At 71.9% G+C, this 25,228-nt stretch overlaps 1 protein-coding gene and 1 long non-coding RNA gene across 2 annotated transcripts; one reads left to right on the top strand and one right to left on the bottom strand.

Annotated features, from left to right (window-relative positions):
- Positions 1-832: 832 nt before the first annotated feature.
- ATCAY (ATCAY kinesin light chain interacting caytaxin) lies at positions 833-23,765 on the top strand. Its single transcript, XM_070058608.2, is given in 15 exon segments — positions 833-1,088; positions 2,601-2,717; positions 8,189-8,247; positions 9,993-10,051; positions 10,053-10,215; positions 12,633-12,818; positions 13,554-13,656; positions 15,964-16,049; positions 16,052-16,094; positions 16,985-17,071; positions 19,609-19,707; positions 19,814-19,849; positions 21,102-21,173; positions 22,512-22,544; positions 23,264-23,765. Coding segments are annotated over 14 exon segments (1,113 nt in total). The 5' UTR covers positions 833-1,088; positions 2,601-2,640; the 3' UTR covers positions 23,274-23,765.
- On the bottom strand, positions 17,011-17,625 carry LOC149121388 (uncharacterized). The gene is made up of 2 exons (XR_016222480.1): positions 17,446-17,625; positions 17,011-17,146 (listed from the first exon to the last, which is right to left on the bottom strand). It is a non-coding gene; the product is annotated as an uncharacterized LOC149121388 (long non-coding RNA).
- Positions 23,766-25,228: the final 1,463 nt, after the last annotated feature.

Below are 25,228 nucleotides of genomic sequence, written 5' to 3'. Positions count from 1 at the left end.
CTCATAAGTAAGGACCTGGTCATTGGATCTGGGGCCCGCCCTAATCCAGGATCTCTCACTTAATTCCATCTGCGAAGGCCTTTTATCCAAAGACGGCTGACCGCACACGTCCCCACTGACTCGCAGCTGTGCCTCTGTCGGGGCCGGCGGGCACCATCTGGGCCCCCGCAGGGCCTCAAGGTGGACAACCGGCGCGGGTAGAGGGGTGGTCAGCACCCTTCCCCGTCTCATTCCATCCGGACACGTGTCATGGGGGAAGGGAGGCCCGCACCACGAGATGCCTCACCCCTACATCCCTCAGCCAGGGAGTGGCCAGGCCGGGGCAAGCCCACTCCCCGTCCAAGTGCAGGTGCCTGGCCCTGCCCCTCGCCTCCCGGACCCCAACTCCCCCGCGGGGCAGCGCCCAACTGCAGGGGGCGCCGCGCCCAGGGCAGCTCAGAGCCAGCGCGCCAGAGACCCTCCCGCCTCGCTGGCCCCAGCCCGGCTCCTTCCACGGCGAGGGGCCTCCAGGCGCACCCACGCACAAGGGGCTGGTGCGGCTGGGGTTTCCCAAAGGCAAGGAGCCCCACGCCCGCGCCCCCTGTCCCGATGGAGCCGGGCCATCGCGGCCGTCGGTTTCTCCAACGCGCCCTTGTTTTGTTTTTCAATCCGAGGTGCGCCATCGGGACCGCGTCTCTGCGGCTGCCCCCGGCGCGGCCCTCGCGGATGCTGCCCGCGCAGCCAATGGGGAGCCGCGGATGCGGGCAGGGGCCGCGCGCTCCGCTCGGGCCCGGCCCCGCCCACGGCCCGCCCCCTGCCCTGAACACCGAGCGGCTCCCGCAGCCGCTTGCGGGCAGCCCAGCCCCTGCCAGCCGCGAGCCGCAAGCCGCGAGCCGGGAGGACAGACCGCGGAGGCTTCGGAGCCGCGGGGACCCGGCACGCAGCCGCCGCTGAGCCAGCGCCGCCTCCCCCTCCCGGACAAAGGCGCCCCCGCGCCCCGGGTGACCTTCCCGGAGGTAGGGTCCGCCCTTCAGAGCGGCTGTCCGCCTCGGTTGTTCGGCGGGCCCGCGCTTTGTATGCCAGGGCCAGGGGCCGCCGCCGCCCCGCAGGTGAGCGCCCCCTCCCCCGCGTTTAGCCGGAGGCTGCGTTCTCCGGCCCCAGTCCGCCCCCGGCGGCGAGAGCAGGGGTCTTCGCGAGCCCGGCTCTGCCGCTGGCACATCCTGCAGCCAGCCGGCCCTTGGCGAGGGCCACGGTTCCCCCACCCCCACCCCCGCCCCGGCACCATTTTCAGAGTCCGGGCCCGCACGCCGAGGAAATCCTGTGGCCAGCGGCGCGGGAGCGAGCTGACAAACGTGTCGCAAGGCAGCGCTCCGGGTGTCGGGAGGGACGAGGGCTCCGGAGGGGTGCGCGCCTCGGGGGGCCCGCCGCGCCCCGGGCCTGGGGGTGGGGGTCGCGGCGCCTGCGTCTGGGCTGGGGGACCCCTGGGCGGGTGCGGGGCTTGGTCACACCCGGCTCAGGATCCGGCAGCGCGGACAGCAAAAACAGCCCAGGGCCTCCCGGGGAGCCCGGGCCTCTGCCCACCGCGGGCAGTCACCTGCGAGCGGGACGGGGGCCGACGCTGCCCGGAGCGGAAGCCAGGAGCGATTTTCCCCCTGGGCCGCTTCCAACCGGCCCTCCTCCATGAATGAGTGACGACATTCCGGGGAGGGGGCAGGCGGTGCTCCGTGCTTGCTCTCACCTGAAGCCGGGAGAGGCCCCACTCTGACTCCAGCCCCCTCTCCCCTGCCAGCCCACCTGCCTCGGGCCTCAGGCCGCGCCCCCGCCTCTCCTGCCATCCCATTCATACCCCAGGCGGCCAGCCGCGGGGGCTGCAGGGACACACCCCATCTGTGGTGGCAGCCGGGGTGGGACGTCACAGCGCGGGTGCTGGGTGAAATGTGTCCAGGGCAGAGCCCAGAGCCGTTCGTGGATGGGGGGGTGCCTGGAAGAGCCCCTCCCTGGAAGACAGGGTCTGTGGACGGGGGCCAGCGCATGGGCCAGCACAGGGGGCACAGCTGCACCGGCCCCCCCCCCCGCCCCGGGGGGGAGTGGACAGACATTGTCGAGTGTGCTCCGGGCAGGGGGAGTGGGCCGCAGGGTCCTGGTTTCAAAGCGCAGGACAGGTGCGGGGGCAGGTCCCGAGGACCCAGCAGGGAGAGGGAGGCTCTGGGAGGGGCACTTCCTCCGCTCGCCCCCTGCCCTGCACCTGCCTGGTCAGTTCCTCAGGGTAAAACTGGTTCTGTGCGGCCGGCAGCACGCTCATCTCCCCCCCCCCCCCCGTTTCCGCCCACCCTGCCTGCGTGAGCCCTGGCCTCAGCGGCTGTCAGGAGGCAGGCAGGTGGCTGGGAGTGGACAGCACGGCTGGAGTGGCCCAGGGCACCAAGGGAAGCTTAGGTGTATCCGCGGGGGGGGGGGAGGGATGGGTCTGCCTGGGGCGTGGCCTTCACTGGAGGGGGGGGAGCCGGCCTCCAAGTTCAAGTCCACACTCAGCTCTGAGTGTCCCCCCCTGGGCTTTCACCTGGACCTGGGGCTGCCGCCTGCTGGATTCCCGCCTAATGAGACCCATTCCCCGGCCCTGCAAGGCCCAGCGCTGCTCGGAGTCGGCGCCGCCCCCGCGCTCCCATGGGGACCACGGAAGCCACCCTCCGCATGGAAAACATGGACGTGACGCAGGAGTGGCAGGACGAGGAGCTGCCCAGGTAGGCCCCCGCTCCCCGACTCCTGCCCGTGGACGGTTCCTGGGCCACGAGGGCGGCCGGCCTGGCTCCTGTGGGACCTTGGCCTCGTCCCCCGCAGCTCCCCCGGGGCCCACGGCCCTGTCCTGACCCGTCTGTGGCCTCGGGGTGTGCGCCGTATTTGCTAAATTCTGTGAGATGGGTTTCCCCGAGAACCCCGCCCTGCGCTGTGTAAGAACCACAAGGCTCCTCCAAAGCCACCTCACGGCCGTCACTGTATTCCTGGCCGCGTTCTGGGTTCCTGGTGCCCGGGTGAACCCAGCTGGCAGCCGGAAACACCAAGTCTCAGCTCTGCCCCGCTGCCCTGGGGAGCCCCGCGTGGCCTCCTCACCCCCACCGCTGCCCGCGTCCCCGCGCGGCCTCCTCACCCCCTCGCTGCTGGGGGCCGACCCGGGTCAGGCTGGGGTCGTCTGCTGCAGCTGGAAGCCGACCCCGCCACCTCACACGCCGTGGGAGCCCGTTCTGGGGCTGCGCCAGTGCATGCCCGCAGCGGGCTCAGGCCATGAGCAAAGCGCTGCCGCTGGCCCAGTGCACGGCATGGGCTCGTGGCTGGTGGTGGGGCTCGTGGCTGGTGGTGGGGCTTGTGGCTGGTGGTGGGGGCTCGTGGCTGGTGGGGGCTCATGGCTGGTGGTGGGGCTCGTGGCTGGTGGTGGGGCTCGTGGCTGGTGGTGGGGCTCATGGCTGATGGTGTGGGCTCATGGCTGATGGTGTGGGCTCATGGCTGGTGGTGGGGCTCGTGGCTGGTGGCAGCTTGTGGCTGGTGGCAGCAGCTCGTGGCGGGTGGTGGCAGCTCGTGGCTGGTGGCAGCGGCTTGTGGCTGGTGGTGTGGGTTCCTGGCTGGTGGCGGGGGCTCGTGGCTGGTGGCAGCTTGTGGCTGGTGGCGGGGGCTCGTGGCTGGTGGTGTGGGCTCGTGGCTGGCGTGCGGGCTCGTGGCTGGTGGTGGGGCTTGTGGCTGGTGGTGGGGCTCGTGGCTGGTGGGGGGCTCGTGGCTGGTGGCAGCTTGTGGCTGGTAGTAGCAGCTTGTGGCTGGTGGTGTGAGCTCGTGGCTGGTGGTGGGGCTCATGGCTGGTGGTGTGGGCTCATGGCTGGTGGCAGCTTGTGGCTGGTGGTGTGGGCTCGTGGCTGGTGGCCAGGGCAGGAGTGGATGAAGGGGGCAGGTGGGGCTGGGGCCAGCATTGCATAAACAGGAAGTCGCTGGGGTCCCACAGAGCCAGTTCACCTCTGCCTGTGATGGCGCCTCCCGCGAGGGCCCACCTCCACTTTTAGGAGTTTACGTGCAGGGCGGAACGACTGAGACAGAGAGAGCCCTCCAACTGCTGGTTCACTCCCCAGTGCTCACAACGGCAGGGGTGGGCCAGGCTGAAGCCAGGAGCCCCCTTGGGGGGCAGGATGGGGGGTGGGCACCCTCGGGGTCACAAATCACGTGGGAGGGACATTGTGTGCACTCGCTGTGGAGACCAGGGTCTGATTCCTGCGCGTGGACAGTGCACAAGTGCCCCCCATCCCTGCTGGCCCATGCCCAAGAGGGGGCTACAGAGAGAGAGAGGGAGAGAGAGAGATGGAGAGCTCCCATCCGCTGGTTCACTCCCCAAATGCCTGCAAGGCCGGAGCTGGGCCAGGCGGAAGCCGGGAGCCAGGAGCTGCATCCGGGTCTCCCACGCGGGTGCAGGAGCCCAGGCACCTGAGCCACTGCTGCGTCTCGCAGGGTGGGCGCGCAGGGCGCTGGGACTGACCCCAGGCACTCAGATCTGGGGTGCAGCGTCCGCACTCCACCCACCTCTGCCGCTCCCGGGACTTAGACCCCGCGCAGGGCCACACCGAGTGCGCTCACGCCTTTACTAGGAGCGCGGCCCGCTGCCTCTTCCCGCCCCAGCCCCGAGTTCTGGCGACAGAGGGGACGCGCGCGTCTGCACCTGCCCGGGGAGCGGGGGTGGGGCCCTCTCCCCCGGCCCCCAGCGCCCGGAGACAGGGGCGGCTCTGTGAGCGCTGGCCACCAGCGACAGGGCTTTCCCCGCGGGCGCCCGGCTTCCCCGTCTTGGAGAGCCGGAGACCAGCTGCTGCGCACAAAGGCGCCTCTGTCAGGGCTGGACAGGCCCAGGTCTGTGCCTCGCTGTCCGGATCCGCCCCCGGGGCCGAGCTGGGGAGGGACTCACGGCGCACTCTTCCGCCCAGACCTGCTCCGCCCGCAGGCATTCACGCTGCGGGCCCCAGGCACGGCCTGGGGGACCCCCACCCCCACCCCCACCCCCCGCGCTGCTCCCCACGCTTCCCGGGGCTCAGGGCTCTGCACCTGCGCGACCAGCCGCCAGGGGGCGGCAGACAGCAGTGACCGCGGGGAGGGCGGAGGATCAAAACCGAGTGGACGCCCAAGGCAATGGAAGCACCTGTCCACGCGACCCCCACGCTGGACTTCCCGCGCAGTAGCAGGAGCCGCACGAGCCAACAGAGGGGGCAGACAGGGCGCGGGGAGCACGACGCAGCGCCAGGGCCTCAGCTGGGCAGGACGCCTGCTGCACCTGTTAGCAAATTTCAGCTCCACTCTCGCTTCAGAAGCAGCTTGTACATTTTATTTAATTTTTTTGACAGGCAGAGTGGACAGTGAGAGAGAGAGAGAGAGAGAAAGGTCTTCCTTCCGTTGGTTCACCCCCCACATGGCCATCACCGCCGGCGCACGGCGCCGATCCGATGGCAGGAGCCAGGTGCTTCTCCTGGTCTCCCATGGGGTGCAGGGCCCAAGCACCTGGGCCATCCTCCACTGCACTCCCGGGCCACAGCAGAGAGCTGGCCTGGAAGAGGAGCAGCTGGGACTGGAACCTGCGCCCTATGGGATGCGGGCGCTGCAGTGCCGGCCCCCCAAATATCTCCTAAGGAAACAAGAGGGGATGAAATAAACATTCCCCGCCCCCGCCTTCCGGCCGCGGGAGTCTGCTGACTCGGCAGGGCCCTGCAGCTGGGATGTAAAAGGCCCAGCGCAGAACCCGGAGCCAGGGACGGCCTGGGCGGCACAGGCTCCGCTGGGAGCTGGCAGGGGCGCGCGGGGCAGCCCGGCCCTCGGTTTCTCCCCGCAGCCTTCCCTCCGGGTCTCTGGGTCCCCGTGAACGGAACAACGCTGTCTCCCAGTCCAGGCCTCACCGGGGTTGAGAGGATCTCAACCGGCGTTGGCCGGTCCATCTGAGAGGCCGTGGTCCCACACACACACGGGCGTCTCGAGCGCTGGGCCACCACCTGTGCCCTCACTCAGATCTGCTTGGGCTGCTCCCCCCGAGACCCCGCGGGACACTTCCTGGTCCCCTCTCGCGGCCGTGGGAGAACGGGTCAGGGCTGCAGACGGCCCCTCGACTGGCCAGACGGGCGCTGGTCTTCAGGGGAAGACACGGGAGCGGGGAGCCCGAACCCCAGTCTCAGAGGTGGAAGACGTGCGCGGCCCCTGCACCTTCTCCCACCCGCGGCCACCACCCCATCCCCCGTGTTTATCTGGCGGCTGGGCCGCAGACCCCACGGCTGACGGTGACGCAGCTCTGACACACTTGTCCCTGCACGTGAGGGACAAGGCCCCAGGGACAGCGGGCGCTCAGCCTAGCGGTGAAGCCCCTGCTTCCTTCCTCCTCCTGAAGGTTTGTGTGTTTACTTAAAGGCACAGCTACGCAGAGAGAGCGAGAGAGAGAGGTCTCTCATCCGCTGGTCCACTCCCCAAATGGCGGCAGTGGCCAGGGCTGGGCCAGGCCACAGCCAGGAGCCGGGAGCTGCGTCCGGGTCTCCCACGTGGGTGCAGGCCCAGCACCTGGGCCGTCCTCCACTGCCTTCCCAGGTGCATTACAGGGGCTGGACAGAAATGGAGCAGCCGGGACGGGAACTGGTGGTGTGACAGGTGGCAGCTCCACCTGCTGTGCCGCCGTGCTGGCCCTAACAGCGGAGAGGACATCTGTATTCCAGGTCCCAGTCCTGGGTCCCCCCCGACTCAGCCCCCGGCTGACGCCCACCCTGGGTCCCCCCAACTCAGCCCCCAGCTGACGCCCACCCTGGGTCCCCCCCGACTCAGCCCCCAGCCGGCACCCACCCTGGGTCCCCCCCGACTCAGCCCCTGGCCGGCACCCACCCTGGGTCCCCCCGACTCAGCTGCCAGCTGATGCCCACCCTGGGTCCCCCTGACTCAGCCCCCGGCCGGCGCCCACCCTGAGTCCCCCCCTGACTCAGCCCCCGGCTGGCGCCCACCCTGGGTCCCCCTGACTGCAGCCCCTGGCCAACACCCACCCTGGGTCCCCCCGACTCAGTCCCTGGCCGGCACCCACCCTGGGTCCCCCCGACTCAGCCCCTGGCCGGCACCCACCCTGGGCCCCCCTGACTCAGCCCCCGGCCGGCGCCCACCCTGAGTCCCCCCCTGACTCAGCCCCCGGCTGATGCCCACCCTGGGTCCCCCCGACTCAGCCCCTGGCCGGCACCCACCCTGGGTCCCCCCGACTCAGCCCCTGGCCGGCACCCACCCTGGGTCCCCCCGACTCAGCCCCTGGCCGACACCCACCCTGGGTCCCCCCGACTCAGCCCCTGGCCGGCACCCACCCTGGGTCCCCCTGACTCAGCCCCCGGCCGTCGCCCACCCTGGGTCCCCCTGACTCAGCCCCCGGCTGGCGCCCACCCTGAGTCCCCCCCTGACTCAGCCCCCGGCTGACGCCCACCCTGGGTCCCCCGACTCAGCTCCCAGCTGATGCCCACCCTGGGTCCCCCGACTCAGCTCCCAGCTGATGCCCACCCTGGGTCCCCCCGACTCAGCCCCCGGCCGACACCCACCCTGGGTCCCCCCGACTCAGCCCCCGGCCGACACCCACCCTGAGTCCCCCCGACTCAGTCCCTGGCCAGCGCCCACCCTGGGTCCCCCGACTCAGCCCCCGGCTGACGCCCACCCTGGGTCCCCCTGACTCAGCTCCCAGCTGATGCCCACCCTGGGTCCCCCCCGACTCAGCTCCCAGCTGATGCCCACCCTGGGTCCCCCCGACTCAGCCCCCCGGCGCTCACCCTGGGTCCCTGCCACCCGCGGGGGAGCCCACGCCGAGCTCTGAGCTTCGGCTCCCTCAGCCTTCCCAGGCACCGGGGGTGGCCAGTGGACTGGAGCTCTGCCTCTCACGCTGAGCATGAGCTAGAGAGCACAGCACTCCAGGACCAAGGCTGCAGGCCCAGCGCAGAGGACTCCACTCGGATTCCCCAGGCCTGAGCAGCCGGCTCTGGCCGGGCCGCAGCCCCCAGGGTTGTGCGCGTCCGCGACTCCCAGCCCGCGCGCGGGCTCGCCGTGCTCTGCCCCAAGCAGAGAGGCGCTCGGGCCCAGCGCTAAGTGCGCTCTGTTCTTGTTTTGTCTGAACCCCTCGGCCGGACCCCGCCTGGCCACGCCACCCTCCTCTGGCTGGACGTTCCGGCGGCACTGCCCGGCCCGGCCGACGCCGCAGGCCGCTCCGGGAAGACACGGGGACGGAGTCGCTCGGCAGCGCGGCGGCGGACGCGGCCTGTAAGTTTCCGCGCGCGCCAGGCGTGTCTCCGCCGGGGCTGGGCCCGCAGACCCCAGAGGCCCTGCCGGAACGGGAACGGGAACGGGAACGGGAACGGGGAACGGGGCTGCCGGACTCCGGGGCCTGCGGGGGAAGGGCCGCGGGGGCGTGGCTGCGCGTGCCGAGCCACTCAGCCTGTCTGGGCCCCCGCCCGTTCCTCAGCTGCCAATCACAGCAAGTGAGCTTGTAAGGGTCAAAGAGGTGACGCGGGGCTGGCACTCAGCCCACAGGCCACGCCCCCATCCCCACAGGCCACACCCCATTCCACAGGCCACACCTCCGGCTCACAGACCATGCCCCCGCCCCACAGGCCACACCTCGCCCCACAGACCACGCCCTCGCCCCACAGGCACTCCCCCAGCCCACAGGCCATACCCCAGCCTACAGGTCAGGGCCCCCACACTCCTGGCCCACAGGCCGCTCCTCCAGCCTGTAGGCCACACCCCAGCCTGCAGGCTGCTCCCCCCAGCCCCCAGCCCCACCCCCTGTCCACAGGCCACTCCCCCCACCTGCAGGCCACACCCCGGCCCACAGGCCACGCCCCCGGTCCACAGTGGAGCGTTTGGATATAGTCCCCACCTCCCACTGCTGTCGCCAGCTCCCTGCGGGTCCACACCCTGCGAGGCTCAAGTGCCAGGGCCCCTGCCCCCCCCCATGGAGACCCGGATGCAGCTCCCAGCCTCCGCCTGGCCCAGCCCTGGGGGCTGCAGGCTCTCAGGGGGTGAACTAGTGCGTGGAAGACCCCTCTGTCACTCTGCCTTGCAAAAAGGTAAGGTAGTAAGCGAACGAATGAGACTTTAAGGATGTTTAAATCCACGGACCCAGAACCTGCCTGGGCCTCCTTAAATCAGCCGGGGGCCCAGGGGAGAAAGGCCCGACTGGGGGGGGGCCTGCAGGCGGCAGCGTCTTCCTGGGCCTCCACACCCGCAGTTACGGCTCCGGGCGGGCGGCTCCTCGCAGACGGAGGCAAAAGCCCCCACCCCCACCCTGCGCCCCACAGCTCTGGAGCCTGGGGGGCAGACGCGGTGGGTTTTTCTCCTCAGGGCGGGTCCCTTTGGTGTGAGGCCTGGGGGTGGCCCTCTGGTGGTCCTCAGGGCCACGTGGCCACGCTGCGGGGCAGTGCCCCCCGGGCGGGGACCAGCCCTCAGTGTCCCGGTCACTGCTGGGCCCTCCCTGGGCGCCGACCAGGAGAGGAGGGACCCCGGCGTCACACACCAGCTCCCCAAGCCCAGCCCGCGTCCCGCTGAGCCGGCTCGGCCAGGCAAGGTCTGGGACGCAGGCTGTGCCCCACCGGGCAGGTGACCTCCCTGCCGGGCCACTCCCGAGTCCGCAGTGCCGCGCACGCGCACGAACAGTGACGTGGCCATCCTACATTTTTCTACGTATTTATTTGAACGGGAGACGGAGACACCCCCCCCGCCCCCCCGCCTGCTGGGTCACTCCCCAGACACCGCGACGGCCAGGCCCGGGCCAGGCTGGAGCCGGGAGCCAGGAGCGCCATCCGGGGCTCCCGGGCAGGTGCAGGGCCCAGGGTGCGCACGCGCGGGGCCGGTGGGCGGTGGGCGGCAGAGCCGGGACGGGCGGCACCTTCGCCGCTGCAGCCAGCGCCCACCCCCTGCCCGGCCCGGCCCTGCAGCTCCGCCTCCTCCGCCCGGCGGGCAGCGCGGGCAGCGCGGGGCCACGGGTCCTGTCGGCCTCTCCCCAGCCCCGCCCGGCGCACTGAACTTCAACGGAGCCCACCGGAAGCGCAAGACGCTGGTGGCCCCCGGAGATCAACATCTCGCTGGACCAAAGCGAGGGCTCCCTGCTGTCCGACGACTTCCTGGACACACCCGACGACCTGGACATTAACGTGGACGACATCGAGACCCCCGACGAGACCGACTCGCTCGAGTTCCTGGGCAACGGCAACGAGCTGGAGTGGGAAGGTACGGGCGGGGGCGGGGGGGGGGAGAACCGGAGTCGGCCAGGGCGCGGGGGGGGGGGCCGGGGGCGTCCCGGTATGGGCCAGGGCGGGCGCGGGGTGGGGTCATGGGGGCGTCCCGGTGTCGGCCAGGGCGCGGGGAGGGGGCCCGGGGGCGTCCCGGTGTCGGGCAGGGCGCGGGGTGGGGGGGCCGGGGGCGTCCTGGTCTCAGCCACAGGCGCAGGGTGGGGAGGCCACGGGCCGGGGTGGCAGGGGCACGGGGTGGTGGGGGCCGGGGGGCCACGGAGCGGCGCGGGGTTCACGAGCACCTGCCGCCAACACGCGGGTCTTCCCTGAGATCCTCGAAGGGGACCGGGGCACGCGGCCGCGGCGTTGCGAGCGCTTGCTCTGGGCGCTGGGGACACGGCCCCGCCCACGGGCGTGGGCAGCCATGACACCGAGGGCAGGGCGGAGTGTGGGTGCACCTGGCAGCGAGCGGGGGGCAGGGACACTGCTCCAATCCTAGGGAGCCCAGGACGACCTGGCCCCTGTCCACACTGCCCCGGGGGCGGAAGCTCGGGCCAGGGTAACCGAGCGGGGTCCCTGGAAAGAGTGCCCGGGAAGGCCTGGGGGGTGGCGAGGGTGGAGGGGCCGGGCAGGGGCCGGGGGAGAGGGAGAGGGAGGCAGGCGCGGGTCTCACAGCCCCAGTGGCCACAGCCAGGGCTCTGGCGGGAGGCGCGGAGCAGGGTCGGCCAGGTCTGATGTCCACGTGTATGGGGAAATCTCCCGGTCACTGCCAGGGAGGAGCGGACGGGTGGGGCGGGGCCCAGGGAGGAGGGGGCTGGTGGGGGCGGGGCCCAGGGAGGTGCGGGTGGGTGGGGGCGGGGCCCAGGGAGGAGGGGCAGGTGGGGGCGGGGCCCAGGGAGGTGCGGGTGGGTGGGGGCGGGGCCCAGGGAGGAGCACGCGGACAGCTGGGGGCGGGTCCCAGGAGTGGGCGGGGCCCAGGGAGGAGCAGACGGGTGGGGGCGGGGCCCATGGAGGAGCGGACGGGTGGGGGCGGGGCCCAGGGAGGAGGGGGCTGGTGGGGCGGGGCCCAGGGAGGAGCAGACGGGCGGGGGCGGGGCCCAGGAGGAGTGAGTGGGCGGGTGGGGCGGGGCCCAGGGAGGAGCGGGAGGGTGGGGGCGGGTGGGGGCCCAGGGAGGTGCGGGCGGGGCCCAGGGAGGAGTGAGTGGGCAGGTGGGGGCAGGGCCCGGGGAGGAGCGGGAGTGGGGGCAGGGCCCAGGGAGGAGTGAGTGGGCGGGTGGGGCGGGGCCCAGGGAGGAGCGGGAGGGTGGGGGCGGGTGGGGGCCCAGGGAGGTGCGGGCGGGGCCCAGGGAGGAGTGAGTGGGCAGGTGGGGGCAGGGCCCGGGGAGGAGCGGGAGTGGGGGCAGGGCCCAGGGAGGAGTGAGTGGGCGGGTGGGGCGGGGCCCAGGGAGGAGCGGGAGGGTGAGGGCGGGGCCCAGGGAGGAGCGGGAGAGTGGGGGCGGGTGGGGCCCAGGGCGGGGCAGGAGGGACCCCGCTCCAGGATTTCGGAGAGCGGTAAACACATCCGCTCTGGCGATGGCACTCTTCCTAGGTTTTCATTTGCTTTTCTGATTTATTTGAAACGCAAAGTCAGAGAGAGCGAGCGAGCGAGCGCGCTCCCATCCGCTGGGTCACTCCCCACATGGCCACCACGGCCGGCGCTGGGCCAGGCTGGAGCCAGGAGCAGGAGCTCCATCCGGGTCTCCCACGCGGGCACTTGAGCCCTCACCGCTGCCCCCAGAGTGCGCATGCGCAGGGAGCTGGCCCCGAACCCAGTCTGACCCGGGATGCCAGTCTCAATCCCCGCACCAAACTCGGGTCCCGAGGTCCCCGCTGGACGCGGCCCCGGCAGAGCGAGGACGGCCCCGGCGCTCAGCGGCAGAGCGGAGCCCGAGAGCCCGAGAGGGGAGCGCCGTGTGCGGGACCCGGGGCAGGCCCAGAGGGCGCCCGCTCCCCCCATCAGATGCTGGGTCCCTCCCCAGCTCTGCTCCCGACTCCGCCCGCAGGGGTGCCGGGGTGCTCCCGGACAGCTCGGGGACCCGGACGGCGCTCCCGCCCCCGCACGGCAGGCCCGGGGGACCCGCACGGCGCTCCCGCCCCTGCACCCCAGGCCCGGGGAGGGACCGGAAGGGAGCCGGGTCTGACTTCCATGGCACAGCGTGGACCCCAGTTCCCCCTGCTGTCAGCAACGTGGCTCTGCCGAGGGGTGGGGGACGCAGAGCAGCCCACCGTGACCCCGGCCCGCCGGCTGTTGGCGCCCGTTGAAGGGGAAGAGGCCCAGGGCCCGGTGAGCCAGTCCTGGCAGGGCACAGGCGGCCAGGGCGGGAACGAGGGCGGCCGCGAGAGGCCGGCGCGCCTAGCCCAGGGTGCTGCTTCCAGACGACACCCCGGTGGCCACCGCCAAGAACATGCCTGGGGACAGCGCGGACCTGTTTGGGGACGGCGCGGCGGAGGACAGCGGCGCGGCCAACGGGCGCCTGTGGCGCACGGTCATCATCGGGGAGCAGGAGCACCGCATCGACCTGCACATGATCCGGCCGTACATGAAGGTGGTCACGCACGGAGGTGAGGCCCCCCCCCGGAGACCGGCGGTCACCCCGGAGGTCAGACCCCCCCCACCCGGCACCCGTGGTCACCCCGGAGGTCAGACCCCACCCGGCACCCGTGGTCACCCACGGAGGTCGGACCCCCCTCCCCGCACCCGTGGTCACCCCGGAGGTCAGACCCCTCCCCCCGGCACCCGTGGTCACCCCGGAAGTGAGGCCCGGGTACCGGCGGTCACCCTGGAGGTCAGACCCCCCCCGGCACCCGTGGTCACCCTGGAGGTCAGACCCCCCCCCGGGTACCGGCGGTCATCCCCGGAAGTGAGGCCCCGGGTACCGGTGCTCCCCATGGAGGTCGGACCCCCCACCCCGCACCCGTGGTCACCCCGGAGGTCAGACCCCCCCCCCGCACCCGTGGTCACCCCGGAAGTGAGGCCTCCGGGTACCCGTGGTCACCCCGGAGGTCAGACCCCCCCGCACCCGTGGTCACCCCGGAAGTGAGGCCTCCGGGTACCCGTGGTCACCTCGGAGGTCGGAGCCCTCCCTCCGTAGCCGTGGTCACCCCGGAAGTGAGGCCCCTCCCCGGGTACCGGTGCTCGCCCATGGAGGTCAGACCCCCCCCCCGCACCCGTGGTCACCCCGGAGGTCGGACGGACCCCCTGCCGGGCCCGGCAGCCCCTCGGTGCCCCGCCGCGGGCGGAGGGTGGAGCCTGCGTGGCTCGGCTCGGCGACGGCCGCCCCCCGCCGCTCTCCGCAGGCTACTACGGCGAGGGCCTCAACGCCATCATCGTGTTCGCCGCCTGCTTCCTCCCCGACAGCAGCTGCGCGGACTACCACTACGTCATGGAGAACCTCTTCCTGTGAGCGGGGGCGGGGCCGGGCGGGGAAGGAGGGGCCGGCATGCGGGGCGGGGCCAGGAAGGCGGGGCCGGTATCGGTGGGGCGGGGCCAGAGCGGCCGGCGGGGCGGGGCCGGGCGGGGAAGGAGGAGCCTACATGTGGGGCGGGGCCAGCGGGTGGGGCGGGGCCTGCATAGGCGGGGCGGGGCCAGGCGGGGAAGGAGGGGCCGACATGTGGGGCGGGGCCAGGGAGGCGGGGCCGGGCACGAGGACACGCTCACCCAGACTCTCCCCTGCTGGCCCCACTCCCGCGGCTGGGCCTTCCCCCTGGACCCCCGGGGCAGCCGCCCCCACACACGTCCATCACCCACACCATCATCACCTTCATCACCGCCGACACTACGCTGCCACCCTGATCCCCAGCCCACCCCCAAGACCTGCCCGGCGGGGGCCGAGGGCTGGAACACGGCCCCCTCCCCAGAGCCCGCGCCCTCCCCAGAGCCCCCGCCCCCTCTCCAGAGCCCCGGATCCTCTCCTCGGAGCCCCCCCACCCCCCCTCAGGACCCCCACCCCTCCTCAGAAACCCCGCCCCTCCCCAGAGCCCGCGCCCCCTCAGGACCCCCGCCCCCCCTCAGGACCCCCGCCCCCTCCTCAGAGCCCCCTCTTCAGGACCCCCGCCCCCTCAGGACCCCCGCCCCTCCCCAGAGTCCCCGCCCCCTCTCCAGAGCCCCGGATCCTCTCCTCGGAGCCCCCCACCCCCCCTCAGGACCCCCGCCCCTCCCCAGGACCCCCGCCCCTCCCCAGAGCCGCGCCCCCCCTCAGGACCTCCGCCCCTCCCCAGGACCCCCGCCCCTCCCCAGAGCCGCGCCCCCTCAGGACCCCCGCCCCTCCCCAGAGCCGCGCCCCCTCAGGACCCCCGCCCCTCCCCAGGACCCCCGCCCCTCCCCAGAGCCCCCGCCCCTCCCCAGAGCCGCGCCCCCTCCTCAGGACCCCCGCCCCTCCCCAGAGCCCGCGCCCCTCCCCAGAGTCCCCGCCCCCTCTCCAGAGCCCCGATCCTCTCCTCGGAGCCCCCCACCCCCCTCAGGACCCCCGCCCCTCCTCAGAAACCCCGCCCCTCCCCAGAGCCCCCGCCCCCTCAGGACCCCGCCCCCCCTCAGGACCCCCGCCCCCTCAGGACCCCGCCCCTCCCCAGAGCCCCCGCCCCCTCCCCAGAGTCCCCGGCCCCCCCTCCGAGCCCCGCGCCCCCTCCTCAGGACCCCCGTCCCCCCTCAGGACCCCCGCCCCCTCAGGACCCCCGCCCCTCCCCAGAGCCGCGCCCCCCCTCAGAGCCCGCCCCCCCTCCGAGCCCCGCGCCCCCTCCTCAGGACCCCCGCCCCTCCCCAGGACCCCCGCCCCTCCCCAGAGCCCCCGCCCCCCTCAGGACCCCCGCACCTCCCCAGGACCCCCGCCCCTCCCCAGAGCCGCGCCCCCCCTCAGGACCCCCGCCCCCTCAGGACCCCCGCCCCTCCCCAGAGCCGCACCCCCTCCTCAGAGATCCCCGCCCCTCCCCAGAGTCCCCGGCCCCCCCTCCGAGCCCCACGCCCCCTCCTCAGGACCCCCGCCCCTCCCCAGGACCCCGCCCCCCCTCAGGACCCCCGCCCCTCCCCAGAGCCGCGCCCCCCCTCCGAGCCCCGCGCCCCCTCCTCAGGACCCCCGCCCCTCCCCAGAGCCCGCGCCCCCTCAGGACCCCCGCCCTCCGAGCCCCGCGCCCCTCCCCAGGGCCCCCGCCCCCTCAGGACCCCCGCCCCTCCCCAGAGCCCGCGCCCCTCCCCAGAGCCCCCGCCCCCTCAGGACCCCCGCCCCTCCCCAGAGCCGCGCCCCCCCTCAGGACCCCCGCCCCCCCTCAGGACCCCCGCCCCTCCCCAGAGCCGCGCCCCCTCCTCAGGACCCCCGCCCCTCCCCAGAGCCGCGCCCCTCCCCAGGACCCCCGCCCCTCCCCAGAGCCGCGCCCCTCCCCAGGACCCCCGCCCCTCCCCAGGACCCCCGCCCCTCCCCAGAGCCGCGCCCCCCCCTCAGGACCCCCGCCCCTCCCCAGAGCCGCGCCCCCTCCCCAGGACCCCCGCCCCTCCCCAGAGCCGCGCCCCCTCCCCAGGACCCCCGTCCCCCCTCAGGACCCCCGCCCCTCCCCAGAGCCGCGCCCCTCCCCAGGACCCCCGCCCCTCCCCAGGACCCCCGCCCCCCCTCAGGACCCCCGCCCCTCCCCAGAGCCGCGCTCGCCCGAGCGGGACCCGGATCCCGAGGCCCGCGGGGAGCCGGCGCGGCCGCCCTGACCCGCCCCGCCGCCCGCGCAGCTACGTCATCAGCAGCCTGGAGCTCCTGGTGGCCGAGGACTACATGATCGTGTACCTGAACGGCGCCACGCCGCGCCGCAGGATGCCGGCCTCGGCTGGCTCAAGAAGTGCTACCAGATGATCGACAGGAGGTGAGGGCGGCCGCCGGCCCTCAGCAGCCCTTGGCTGGCGGACGCGTCCCCGGCGCCGCCTTCCGCCGCCCACATCCGCCGGAAGTGTGCCCTGGCCCACACGTTCCCCGCGGCGTCCGCGGCCCGGGATCGTTGGTTCCGGGGCCTGCCGAACCGACGCGGCGGCCCCACCCAGCCCCTCCTCCGCTGCGCCCCCGGGCTGGGCGCCCCCACCCCCGTCTGCCTCCAGAACCTGCCCTTCCCGGCCTGAAGCCCTGTCTGCCGGGGAACTCCCCCTGCCCGGCACCCCGCCCCGCCGCCTGTCTCCGGGGCTCTGCGGGGTTTGGGGTCCCGCAGCCGGGTCCCTCCTCTGGGCGAGCCGGCCTCCCGGTCCCGCCACGTTGGGGCAGGCGCCGCGTCCCCTTCCTTGTTCAGGCCGGGTAGTTTGCGCCGCTGTTTGTCCACTCGGCTGCCGGTGGGCAGGGGCGGCTGCCGTCCCTGGGCCGGACACAGAGCAGCTTCACAGTCCAGCTCGTTCCGGCCACCCTAGATGGCGGCGGGGGCCGGGGCCGCGGGGGCCTCAGGGTCACTGGGGCCGCCCAGACCTGGGCCCCCGCTGAACCGCTGCTCCCCTACCCAGCTCGCGTGGGGGTGTTGGCCACTCGAAGGGGTGTGTCCTTGTCCCCCTGAAGACCCTCAGGCCCGGCTGGGGGCGGGGAGGTCAGGGCGGTGACCTGGGCTCTGCCCCCCCCCCACTCTCCCAGGAGCCAGGTGACCTGGGCTCTGCCCCCCCCCGGGAGCCAGGTGACCTGGGCTCTGCCCCCCCACTCTCCCGGGAGCCAGATGACCTGGGCTCTGCCCCCCGCCCCCCACCCTCCCGGGAGCCCCCTGGCGTCCTCGCTCCCCCACAGGTTACGGAAGAACCTGAAGTCGCTGATCATTGTGCACCCGTCCTGGTTCATCCGCACGGTGCTGGCCGTCTCCCGCCCCTTCATCAGGTGAGCCTGGGTGCCCGCGCGTCCCAGCTCTGCACGGAGACCCCGTTCTCGCCTGCTGCCGCCTTTTAAAATTCCCTGTGAAAGGCAGAGACGCGGACGGACAGAGGTCCTCCATCCCCTGGTTCCAACCTCCCCCAAATGCCCACCGCGGCCAGGGCTGGGCCAGGCGGGAGCCAGGAGCTCCATCCGGGTCTCCCACGCGGGGGCAGGGGCCCAGGGACTTGGGCCATCGTCCACTGCTCTCCCAGGCCACAGCAGAGCCGGACCGGAAGTGGAGCAGCCGGGACTCGAACCGGCGCCCATGTGGGATGCGGGCGCTGCAGGCGGGGCTTTAAGCCCCTGCGCCACAGCGCTGGCCCGGGGCTGATTCTCACCTCTTAGTGTGGCCCCCGCCCAGCCCGGCTGTTGCAGACATCTGGGAGCGCACAGCGGATAGGAGCTAGTGGGGGGCAGGAGCCAGGCGCCCCCCCCCAGGCCACACCAGATGGGGCGCGCGGTGCCGGCCAGCCCGGGAGCACCCGCGCCGCGCCAGGCGCCAGCTGGACGCTCCTACTGGCCCTCGGATGACCGGAACATTGGGAGTGAGCGGGCGGGGGCGGGGGCGGGGGCGGACGTGGAGTGGGGGGGCGGCCACGCCCCCAGCGCCGGGCGGACTTCCTCCTGGGCCGAGTCCACAGAGCTGTGGGAGCAGCCGGGGCCCCCAACACAGGGGAGAACCTCCCAGTTCCCCGCCGACCGCAGCGGGGCGCCCTGATTGATCCTCGGGGCCCCCGACCAGGCGGCGGGGACCGGCTGGCCGCCGTCTCCCCGGCCCAGGCCAAGCGCACGGAGCGCCCGGAGCCCGGGATGACCCAGGGCCCGGCTGCTGGTTTTCCAAAGATTCGTTTATTTCTCTGAAAGGCAGAGACAGACGGACAGACAGACAGACCCTTCGTGGTCGCCAAAAAATGTTACCGGAGAAATTGCAGGGTTCTTGTCTTCGCGCAAGAAAGAATTCGGGCATGAGACAGAGAGTAGTGGAAAGCAGAAGTAGCAAGGTTTATTAGGGCAGGGACATCCGCAGGAACGGACGGCGCCTCTCCAGACAGGACCTGAGAGAGGGTGCCCGGTCTACATTTGGGGGGAGGGTTTTCAGGAGATGGGTCTCTGTCTTCACTCGTCTCCTCCTGAAGCAAAGGAGTTTATGGCTATAAATATTAAGCTCCTATCTGAGTTTTCCCCTGAAGGTACCAGACAGGTCGCCGGCGCCATCCTGGGTTCAGAGGGAGGGTGAGCAGGGCCCCTGGAGAATGGGGGTCCGAGCAGGGTGTTTGAGATGCAGATACTGGGCTGCACCTGGGAGACTGTGGGAGATTTGTCAGGCAGGAGGGGCGGGGACCCCAGCTGGCAGGGTATCGGTAGGAGGGGGCAGGGCAGGGTGCGGAGGCTGGGCTGCCCCTGGAGCACTATCGTGATGACTTTGAGATGTAGATGCGGATGCTGGACCCAGTGGCGGCCTTTGTCACACACACACACACACACACACACACACACACGTAAGCTAAATCCTGCCACTCTCTCTCCTTCCACCTCTGCCCCCCACCTGCCAATAGGTAAATAAATAATAAATAAATCGCACAAAATAACGGAGGGGGCGGGCACGGTGGTGCAGCGGGTTGAGCCGCCACCTGGAGCGCCCACATCCCAATCGAGTGGCCGCTTTGAGTCCCGGGTCCAGCTCCCCGCCGGTGCGCCTGGGCCCCCGCCTCCCCCGTGGGGGACCCGGATGGGGCTCCGGGTCCCGGGCTGCGACCTGGCCCAGCCCTGGTCCTCACGGGCCTCTGGGGGAGTGACCGGTGGGTGGAGAAAGGGCCTCTGTCTGCCCCCCCCCCGTTCCTGTTCTGCATTTTAATAACAATAATAGACGCTAATAATAATAACAACAACAAACTTCAGCCCGAGTGCATAGCCACACAGCCCTGGCCAGGTCTCTGGAGGCACCGGACAGCTGGGAGGGGGGGGCGACAGCAAGGCTGCCCTGGGGCGTGAGTGAGTCAGCAGCCCTGGCCCACAGGAGCACGGCTGCTGCTGCCCCGGGCGGTGACCAGGCGCCCATGACCGCTGCTGCTGCCCCGGGCGGTGACCGGGTGCCCATGACCGCTGCTGCCCTGGGCGGTGACCGGCGCTCATGACCCCTGCTGCCTCGGGCGGTGACCGGCGCCCATGACCGCTGCTGCCTGGGCGGTGACACTGGCGCCCATGACCGCTGCTGCTGACCCGGGCGGTGACCGGGTGCCCGTGACCGCTGCTGCCCCAAGGGCGGTGACCGGCGCCCGTGGCTGGAAGCAGCACTACACGGGGGGTGGGCGGGGAGCCGGGCGTCCTGTGACTGCCCAGCTGTCGCCTTCATCCACGCGACTCGGCAGGGAGCAGTCAGCGGCGGGCGCGCGAGGGTCAGGTCGGGGCTGGAGGCGGGCAGTGGGCGGGGCGGGTGGTCTGGACGCGGGGGCCTCCTGCGTCCCCCGCGTCCCCCGCTGACCGCGCGCGTCCTCCCGCAGCGTCAAGTTCATCAACAAGATCCAGTACGTGCACAGCCTGGAAGACCTGGAGCGGCTCATTCCCTTGCAGCACGTGCAGATCCCGGACTGCGTGCTCCAGTGCGTGACCCCAACCGCGCTGCGCCCGGACCCCGCGGGGAGGGCGCCGGGGCTCGGCGGGGTCAGCTGCCGCCCGTGGTGAGTGACGGCTTCGGCTTTCTTCCAGGTACGAGGAGGAGCGGCTGAGGGCGCGGAGAGAGAGGTGGGTGCTGAGCGGGGGCTGCGGGCGCCGGGGCCAGGCTGGCCGTGGTCTGGGCGGCCCCGCAGACGGGACCGAGGTCCACCCGCCCCGCGGCGTCAGGGCCTGGCCCAAGCCCGACTCCCAGCTCCCCGGTTTCGTGGCCCGGGGACGTCCAGGCGCAGCCCGTCCCCGGCGCCGTCGAAGCCACGTGCGAATCGGTGTTGGGCCCCCACGTGGCAAAGACTCCCTGCGCATGCAGCCTCGCCCCGTGCAGCCCTGGCAGCCATGCACCTGCCACCGATGGCTGCCGGGATTTCAGGGTTAGCCCAGGCCTACCCAGCCCTTACCCGGTCTCCTGGACACACTCCCATCCCTTCCAGGGAGCTGGGCAGCCGGAGGGTTCCCACCGGGGCCTCAGGGGCACAGGACCCCCGGGCTCAGAGAGGGCGAAGCACCCGCCCGGGGTCACACAGCAAGAGAGGGTGGACGCTAAGTCCCGGGCCCATCAGGGAACGTCCCGCCCACGTCCGCTCTTCCTGCCCATCATGGGCTCTGTTTTCCTTGAATCTTACCTCTAGGGGTTGCTATGGTCCAAGGCCGGTGCAGCCGTGGGGAGGGGCGTGGGGGGGGTGGGTGTGTGCGCGCGTGCGCGCAGCTCAGGAGCGTTAACCACATCCCCAGCGCTGTGCGACCCTCGCCGCCGTTGTTCCAAAACCTTCTCCCCTCCCGGGCTGAAGCCCTGTCCCCCGGCGGCTCCGAGGCCTCCAGGGAGCCCCTGGGCGCGAGTCCCGCAGGGTGGCGCCGTGGCCGCCGTGCCCGGATCCCTCCGCGTGGTGCCGGGCGTCAGCATGGCTCCCCTGTTCGGGCCGCGGGGTACCCCGCCGCAAGGTGGCCCGGCGGAGGTGTGCGCTGGCCTGCCCCGGCCGCCGGTGGCCCCGGCCCTGCTGTGGGGGCGGCGCCCCGCGTCTCTGCGGCCCTGCGCTTCCGGCTCCTGGATCCTCCAGTGTCCACTACAGCCAGGACCAGGCCAGGCCGAAGCCGTATTCCCCCTCCCACCCCCGAGGCTCAGCTGCGCGGCCCCAGTGGCTGCAGGAGGCAGCTTGGGGCCCAGAGACACCTGCTTGGCTAAGGCCCCGCCCACCTCCCCGCCCCTCCACCCCACCCTGCGGGCCCCACGCCTTGGTGGGGAGGGCAAACCGCCTACAGCTGTCCCCAGGCGGGAGCGGCCCCCGGCCCGGCCCTCTGCCCCTCAGCGCCGGCTCTCCGTCCGCAGCGCCAGGCCCCAGCCTGAGTTTGTCCTGCCCAGATCCGAAGAGAAGCCGGAGGCAGAGCTGGCGGAGGACAGGTGAGCGAGGGCGCAGGTGACCCGTTGGGGGCGGGTGACAGCAGCAGTGACCGCGGGGTGGTGGGCGAGGCCCCCGGGTGGGGGAGGCGCCCCCGGGACGCCCCCATCTCTGTCTGAGCGCCTGGTTCCAGTCCAGGTCTCTGCTCCTGCGCACCTGGGGGCAGCATTGATGGCCCCCGGTGTCTGGGCCCTGCACCCACGTGGGAGCCCTGGATGGGGCTCCGGGCTCCGGGCTCCGGGCTCCAGGCTCCGGGCTTCAGCCTGGCCCAGCTCTGGCTGTTGCGTGCATTTGGGGAGTGACCCAGCGGATGGACGACCCGTCTCCCCCTCCCCCTGCAACTGTAAAGATTTATTTATTTATTCGAAAGGCCGAGTTACAGAGAGGCAGAGTTGGGGGGTCCTTCCATCCAGCGGTTCACTCCCCAAATGGCTTCAACGGCCGGAGCTGGGCCAATCAGAAGCCAGGAGCTTCCTCCGGGTCTCCCACGCGGGTGCAGGGCCCCAGCACCTGGGCCATCGTCCACTGCTCTCCCAGGCCACAGCAGGGAGCTGGGTGGGGAGAGGAGCAGCCGGGACTGGAGAGGCCCTCCTATCAGGCGGGGGCATCGCAGGCAGAGGCTTAGCCTGCTGTGCACAGCACCAGCCCCAAAACTTGGCCTTGAGACTTGAACTGGTGCCCATTCTGGTGTCCCACGCAGTGGCTTTACCCACTTACATCACTGCGCCAGCCCCTCGAAGCTCATTTTTAAATATCGTATTATTTAAAATTACTATTAATTATTGAAGAAGCAGAGAAATAGTTATTTAAATAGAGATCTAGGATTTTAAAAAATTATTTATTTATCTCTTCATTCTGTAAAGCAGAACGAGAGAAAGAAAAAGAGGCCTCCTATCCATTTATTTTTATCTATTTCTTTCCTTTTGCTGGAAAGGAACACACAGATCTTCCAGGCTGCGGCTCACTCCCCACATGCCCACAACGCTCAGGGCTGGGCCAGGCCAAAGCCAGGAACCCAGAACTCCAAGCAGGTCTCCCACACCCACAGGCGTGGCGGGCACCCGGGCTGTGACCGCCGCCTCCCAGGGCGTGCCTTAGCAGGAGGCTGGACTCAGAAGTGGGTCTGTGAGGACTCGAACCCAGGGCACTCCCGCGGGGGATGCGGGCAGCTTCGCCCCAGCCGCGGCGGTGCAGGGCCTCAGCTCTGTCCCGGCAGGTGCACGCGGCCACAGGAGCCACCCCGCCCCTGGCACAGCTCCCAGCCTGGAGCAGCTGGGAGAGGGGGGACGCCAGGGCGCCCGTCCAGGCAGTGATGCCCAGCCCCCTCCCCTCTCCCACAGGTCCGCTGCGGCCACGGACGACCAGGAAACCAGGTGGGTGTGCCACGGGGCGGTCTTGGGGACGAGGGACAGCGCAGCCGGCGGGGCAGGGAGGCACAGGCACGCCGGCAGCCTCTGTGAACAGCTCCGTTCTCGCGGCTGTAACCGCAGCCCACAGACCCGCTGACTTAAAAAGCAGAGAATTTACCGGGCTGGGAGGTGGCGAGGGCACAGGGCGCCTCTGGGGACGGGCTGGGCTGCGGCGTGGGTCACAGCGGAGCCAGCCCCAGGACCTGCCCCGGGCTCCGTGGTCTGTGAGAGGGACCAGGCAGCTCCGCCAGGCTGCGGGACGCTCAGGTCGTGGTGGGTGGCCCCGGGACCACGTGGTCCGACTTCCCCGAGTGACGGTCAGTGACCATGCTGCGATCTTTAACACGGGTGGGTGGGTGTGTGGGTGGATGCGTGGGTGGGTGGGTGGATGGGTGCATGAGTGGGTGGGTGTGTGGGTGCGTGGATGGGTGGGTGTGTGGGTGCGTGGATGTGTGGGTGGGTGGGTCAAAGCTCTCTCCGGTGTGACAAGGACACGACTCCCCAGGGCCTGTCCTGCTATGAGTGGGACCCCTGCAGCGCCACACCTAGACGGCGAGTGGCAGGTGGCGCCCTGGCCGCGGCGAGCTCGTGGGGGCCCACTGGGGTCTCTCGGGACTCCGCCCCTTCCGCGGGGCCTCTCCGCCTCTCGGCGGGCTGAGCACGCGGCCGGTTCCCCCTCCCAGCCTGTCCTGAGGTGGCGAACGTCTGGGGAAGAACGCGAGAGTCCAGAAGCCGAGAAACCTCCGTCCGACCCCAGCCCGGCTGTCCCCCCGCCTCGCCTCGCCTCGCCCCGAGTCCCGGTCTCCCCGCGCCGGCCCCGCGCCGGCCCCGCAGCCCGCGTCCTCTGCTCTTGGAAGCTCCTGACCGAAGCAGTATCCGCGCCTTCCGGAAAACCAGCCCGGCTCTCGGCTCCACCCTCCACCGCCCGCAGCTCCGCCCCCGCAGAGCGCGCGCCTCCTCCCGCCCACCCAGCAGAGCGCGCGCCACCTCCCGCCCACCCAGAGGAGCGCGCGCCTCCTCCCGCCCACCCAGCGGAGCACCCACCTCCTCCCGCCCACCCAGCGGAGCGCGCGCCTCCTCCCGCCCACCCAGCGGAGCGCGTGCCTCCTCCCCACCCAGCAGAGCGCGCGCCTCCTCCCGCCCACCCAGAGGAGCGCGCGCCACCTCCTGCTGACCCGGCAGAGCGCGCGCCACCTCCTCCCCACCCAGCAGAGCGCGCGCCACCTCCCGCCCACCCAGCGGAGCGCGCGCCACCTCCCGCCCACCCAGAGGAGCGCGCGCCTCCTCCCGCCCACCCAGAGGAGTGCGCGCCTCCTCCCGCCCACCCAGAGGAGCGCGCGCCACCTCCCGCCCACCCAGAGGAGCGCGCGCCTCCTCCCGCCCACCCAGAGGAGCGCGCGCCTCCTCCTCCCCACCCAGCGAGCCCTTGCTGGCCGGCGCGCGGCTCTGGCTCCTGACCCTCTCTCGCCTGGCCCCGTCCCGAGGGGGAGCCGCAGACGCCCGCCAGCGCCGTGGCTCGGTCTGGATTTGTTACTGTGCCTTTTCCTTCCAGACGCCAACCCCGGGGCGCCCTCACCCCCTCCCCGCCTGCAGCCCACAGCCCGGGTGGGCGCTCAGCCCCTGCGACCCCCAACTCCCCTGGCGGCTGTAGAACCACGCCCTCCCCTCAGTCTAGAACATTCTTAAGCCCCTTGACCTTGGATGCCTCCCCAGGGGGAATTCCCGGCCAGCACCTCCTTCCGCCTCCTATGAGCTGGGCCCATGGCCCCGGCCAGCTCCTGATGAGAGCTGGTCATCTGGAGACAGGAGGACACGGGGCAGTGGACACTCTTGGCACTCGGGAAAATTGGTGATCGCCGTGGCCACCTGTGTCCCAGGCCCGGCCCACGAGGCCAGTCTCCCGTGGGAGAAAGACAGACGTTCCCCACGTGGTCTGAGCCCTGTTGAAGCTGTGAGCTGGCGGACCTGGAGCCCTGGGGGAGCAGCCGGTCGGTGCCCGCCGGCAGTGCCCAGCCCCGGTCCCACCAAGCTGAACCGGCATGTTTTCTGGGCCCTCCTTCCGCCTCTGACGCTAGTTCTTAGCAGAGCCCGGAGAGGGTGGGCCAGTAGCCCTGGGTGCCTGCGATGGTGGGGGGAAGGCTTGCAGAGGGAGCCGGGGTGCCCAGCGTCGAGTCAGGCTAGCGGGCCGGCGCCAAATGCCAGCAGCCACAGCCGGAGCCCTGCAGTGCCCACCATGGGGGCGGGGCCAGGCTGGGCCGAGGACACTTCTGCCTTCCGCGTCGTCCAGGAGAGGCTGGGACACGTAGGGGCCTGATGGGTTGTTGGGTGGGGGGGTCTTCAATTTGTGTTTGCTGAGGATGAGGGCAGGGGTCGTGTCCAGGGCTGGATGTGTCTGCTGGGGCCTGAGGCAGCAGGAGGTGGCCACAAGACTCCCAGGGCTGTCCCCGAGGCCCCGTCCCCTGGGAGCGCCCTGCCCCCACTCTGCTCCCTAAGTGGACGTGCCCGGAGCTGCAGCTGTGGTGGCCCGGCCCGTCTGGGGTCCCCACGCAGTCCGGAAGACCCCGAGGGGCTGTCCCACCCCCACCTCCAGCGGAGGAGTGTCCACCCAAGCCAGCCCGTGGGACAGAAGCGGCCACGTGTGCCCCCCA

Source organism: Oryctolagus cuniculus, chromosome 16 (genome assembly GCF_051225735.1).
Source record: "Oryctolagus cuniculus isolate XC-2025 breed Fujian yellow rabbit chromosome 16, ASM5122573v1, whole genome shotgun sequence".
Classification (NCBI taxonomy): domain Eukaryota; kingdom Metazoa; phylum Chordata; class Mammalia; order Lagomorpha; family Leporidae; genus Oryctolagus; species Oryctolagus cuniculus.
Note: the sequence above shows the minus strand (reverse complement) of the source record. Positions and strands in the feature narration are given on the sequence as shown.